The sequence below is a fragment of the Condylura cristata genome, unplaced genomic scaffold (genome assembly GCF_000260355.1).
Source record: "Condylura cristata isolate star-nosed mole 26May11 unplaced genomic scaffold, ConCri1.0 scaffold00026, whole genome shotgun sequence".
NCBI classification, from domain to species: domain Eukaryota; kingdom Metazoa; phylum Chordata; class Mammalia; order Eulipotyphla; family Talpidae; genus Condylura; species Condylura cristata.
This window is the reverse complement of record NW_004567127.1, coordinates 2,394,836-2,398,238: the sequence shown is the minus strand read 5'-3', so window position 1 is coordinate 2,398,238 and position 3,403 is coordinate 2,394,836. Positions and strand designations below refer to the sequence as shown.

Here is a 3,403-nt window from a genome sequence, read left to right as displayed (position 1 = left end):
GTTGGTGGTCGCTCACTTTCGGCTTGACGGGGACCCTGAGGGCTCCCCAGGTTGGCGCGCCCAGGCAGAGAGGAGCCAGGTGCAGCCAGGATGCAGCGTGCCCGGTGAGCCCGTCAGAGCAGGGCTCGCCCAGCAGCCCACAGGGACGGTAGGCCTGCGCTGACCGCCCTGCGCCGCTGAGGTGCTGGGCCCTATCGCCAAATGAAACAGACGCTAGCGTTTGCTCCAGAGACAGAGGCGGCAGGATCCGGGGCAACGGGCAGTGGGCACAGGAAGTCACACAGCGCAGATTCCGCAGCAAGGAGCCGGCGAGGGCTGCAGAACCGGCAAAGAAAGCTCGGCCAGCGCCGGCAGTGAAGGGGACGGTGGTCACGGCCCGAGCCCCCGCGTGGTGCCTCTGCCAGCGTGCGAAGGCTGGGGGAGCGGAAGCCGCGCTGGGGGGCTGGGGGTGCAGTACGCACCCCGGATTCTCCGCCTCCGCTGTCTTGGTTGCCCCAGGTTCAGAACGGAAATGGTGACTCCCCTGAACTCGGGGTGTCGTGCACACTGACGTGGTGATTACTTCAAGCAAGGCGTGGGGGGCACCGGCGGGCGGGGGCGAAGCAAGTGGGGCTGCTTCCCGGAGAGGACTCCGCCAAGAAAACCTTCTCCTGCACGGCGTCGCCGCGGAGAGGCAGAGACTGCTTCCCCGGCGCCAGCCGGGGCCAGAACCGGCCTAGAACAGCGGATCGCAGCTTCTCACAGCGGGACTGCACCCGCCTCGGTTCTGAAATCCGCTGGCGCTCCTGCCACACCTGTGCGAGTCGATGCCACCTGTGTCGCCGCACCGCGGGTGCCCAGGCCAGAACCAGCCTCCTCAAGTAGTTTTAACGCACGATGCCCACGACAGGTGGACACGCGACAAAATGCTACAGGTGGCCACAGCTAGGGTGTCTCCTCGTTCACCTACATCAACCTCTGTTTCCGACCCACACGCTCGGAGACCCAGAAAGCCTCGCTCACGCCTGAGGCACCCCCAGGGTAGACAAGCGGGGGGATGCGTGAGAGAAGGGCTTTGGGGACACTCCGCCGGGCCTCGGGTTTCAGGCCCGGCCCCACCGCAGGTCAGCTCTGACAGCCCGGTCACGTCGGGTCTCTGAGCCCGAGCTACCCACCTGGGGAAACGCAGAAGACAGCCTGCCGGCCCCGGCTTTGTGCAGACGAGCTAGCGGAGGCAGAAGCGCCCGGCACAGGGCGGCCCGAGGAGCGGTCACGCGTGCGCCCGCGGCCCCTTGGCAAGCACGCGGCCCCGGCGGGACGCCGCCCCGGCCCACACGCAGCTGCGTCCGTGAGAGCTGCGGGGAGGCAGAGACAGCGTCTCCGAGGCCGGCCCGGCTCTGGCAGCCTCTCCGCGGCGGAATCCCTGGTTATTTCCTTTCTCAAGGAGGAGATACTATTCTGGTCTGACAGATCCTTTCCTGGACACACTCTCAGAATTCCCTACGGTTCTTATCGTGGCAACGGGTAACAACGCGAGGCCTGGGAGTGAGTAATCACTCTCTCCTAGCTAAAAACTTCCTTTATTGACTTCTGACTTCCCGTCAGGATCTTGCTGCCAAATCAACCTCTTGTTATGGCAATTATTACAAGCAATTTTCTTGAAACTGAAAAACACATTTAGCCTTTGACAATAAATCACATAACCTCAATTACCAGCCACTTACACTATTAAGCTATTAGGATATTAACAAAATCAAACTGTTTATATCTTTGCTTTTTTTTTCCTTTAACCCTCAAAATGCAAACACAATGGGCGGGAGGGCAGACTCTCCTTTCGCTGCTCCTTCTGCAGGACAACGCAGCTGGATGACGGTGGCGACGCGTCACGGTAAGAACGAGTCTACTTAGCATCTGGGGTGCTGGCCTGGCCCGTCTTCGTTGAAGAGAAACTGAAAGCGGTGTGACTGCACAGCTCGCTCTGGGGCTTGGCGTGAAACGACAGAGCCTCCTGCGAGGTGGGGTGGCTGCACCGTCTGAGCACACCGGGGGCGCCAGAGGCAGCGGGCAGCCACCCGCGTCTGTGGAGTGAAGTGAATGCATTTGCCATGTGGTCTGATCTTAGGGCCAACCCGTGGCCCTTGACTCCCAGAAGATGCAACATGTGCTCCTGTGTTCGTGAGCCACACCCTGGGAGCGGGGCCTCCGCCCCGGGCGGAGAGTGGCCCGACAACTTCTTTTTGAGACAATTCTGCTTACTGAGCACACTGTCCCCCCACTATGGTTTTCCTTCTTTTGTTTTTGGACTAAAGAGATTTGTATAAAAACAGACTCGCCGTTGCTTAGTAATTCATCTGCTCCAGCTGCCTGTGCTCTGGTCCCAATCAAAATCCTCCGTTTCCAACCTCCCCATCATTTCTCAAGTTTGGTGACTGGGCCAGGCTGGCTCCGCTCTCCATCGCTACACAACACTGAGCCCCAAACTCCCGCCTGTATATCGCTCTGTCTTCGTTACCTATGATTATGCCGTATATAATTTATCAGCGTTCCCCAGAAAGCGATGAGCTACACCCTGCCCCGGTTCCGAAACTGTCCAGCCTCGACCCAGGACAGGCTTGCCCCAGCGTCAGAGGACAGCGGGGGCGGGCACATCTGGGTGGCGGGGAGATCCCGCCGCTCGCCAGCGGCCTCCCGTGATGGCCCTTTGTTCGTACGCACGCCTGCCTTCCGCGCTGTCTCAGCGGGGCCCCTCCCACTTCACAGGCGTGGCTATTCCTTTCCCAGAGTTGTCTCTCTCGGGCTCCAGCATGGACAGCAAGCCCTCTCCGAGTCACTCATCATCGTAAACCCTGACAAGTGAAATTACCCCCTGCTCAGTTTATAGAGTGCACTGGGCTCATAAAACTCCTCCCTCCCCAGCAACCCACCCCACACAGATTCTCACTTCCCCCTCCCTGCTGGGGAGGACACTGCCTACGAGCACCAGGGCCGCACCCCCCGCCCCGGCGCCAGGGCTCTGACCTGGAAGGCAGCTGCACTCGAAGCTGAAGTCCCCCGTCTGCCGGCAGGTGCCCCCGTTGACGCAGGGGGAGGGGGCGCAGGGCACGTAGGGGCTGTCGCAGCGCTGGCCGGTGAAGCCCTGGGGGCACTGGCACTGGAAGGAGCCCGGCAGGTTGAGGCAGGTGCCCCCGTGCCGGCACTGGCCCGGGACGTCGCACTCGTTGATGTCGGTCTCACACTTGGGGCCCGTGAAGCCGGCCCGGCAGCGGCAGGAGAACTGGTTGGCCACGGTGGAGCAGGTGCTGCCGTTGGCGCAGGGCTGGGACAGGCAGGCGTCCGACCACTGGCACAGTTTACCTGCAGGAAGGACAGCGGACTCAGTGCTTCTGGCCCGGCAGCGCCCGCTCGGCCCCCGCGGCCCCGCCCG

General features: G+C 62.0%; 1 protein-coding gene across 1 annotated transcript in view; it reads right to left on the bottom strand.

Moving 5' to 3' along the window:
- Nucleotides 1–3,403, bottom strand: part of NOTCH2 (notch 2) — a 92,487-nt gene that overhangs the window by 57,495 nt on the left and 31,589 nt on the right. The window contains exon 4 of the mRNA XM_012730013.1: nucleotides 2,998–3,333. Coding sequence (XP_012585467.1) covers nucleotides 2,998–3,333 — 336 coding nt within the window. The remainder of the gene's footprint in view (nucleotides 1–2,997; nucleotides 3,334–3,403) is intronic.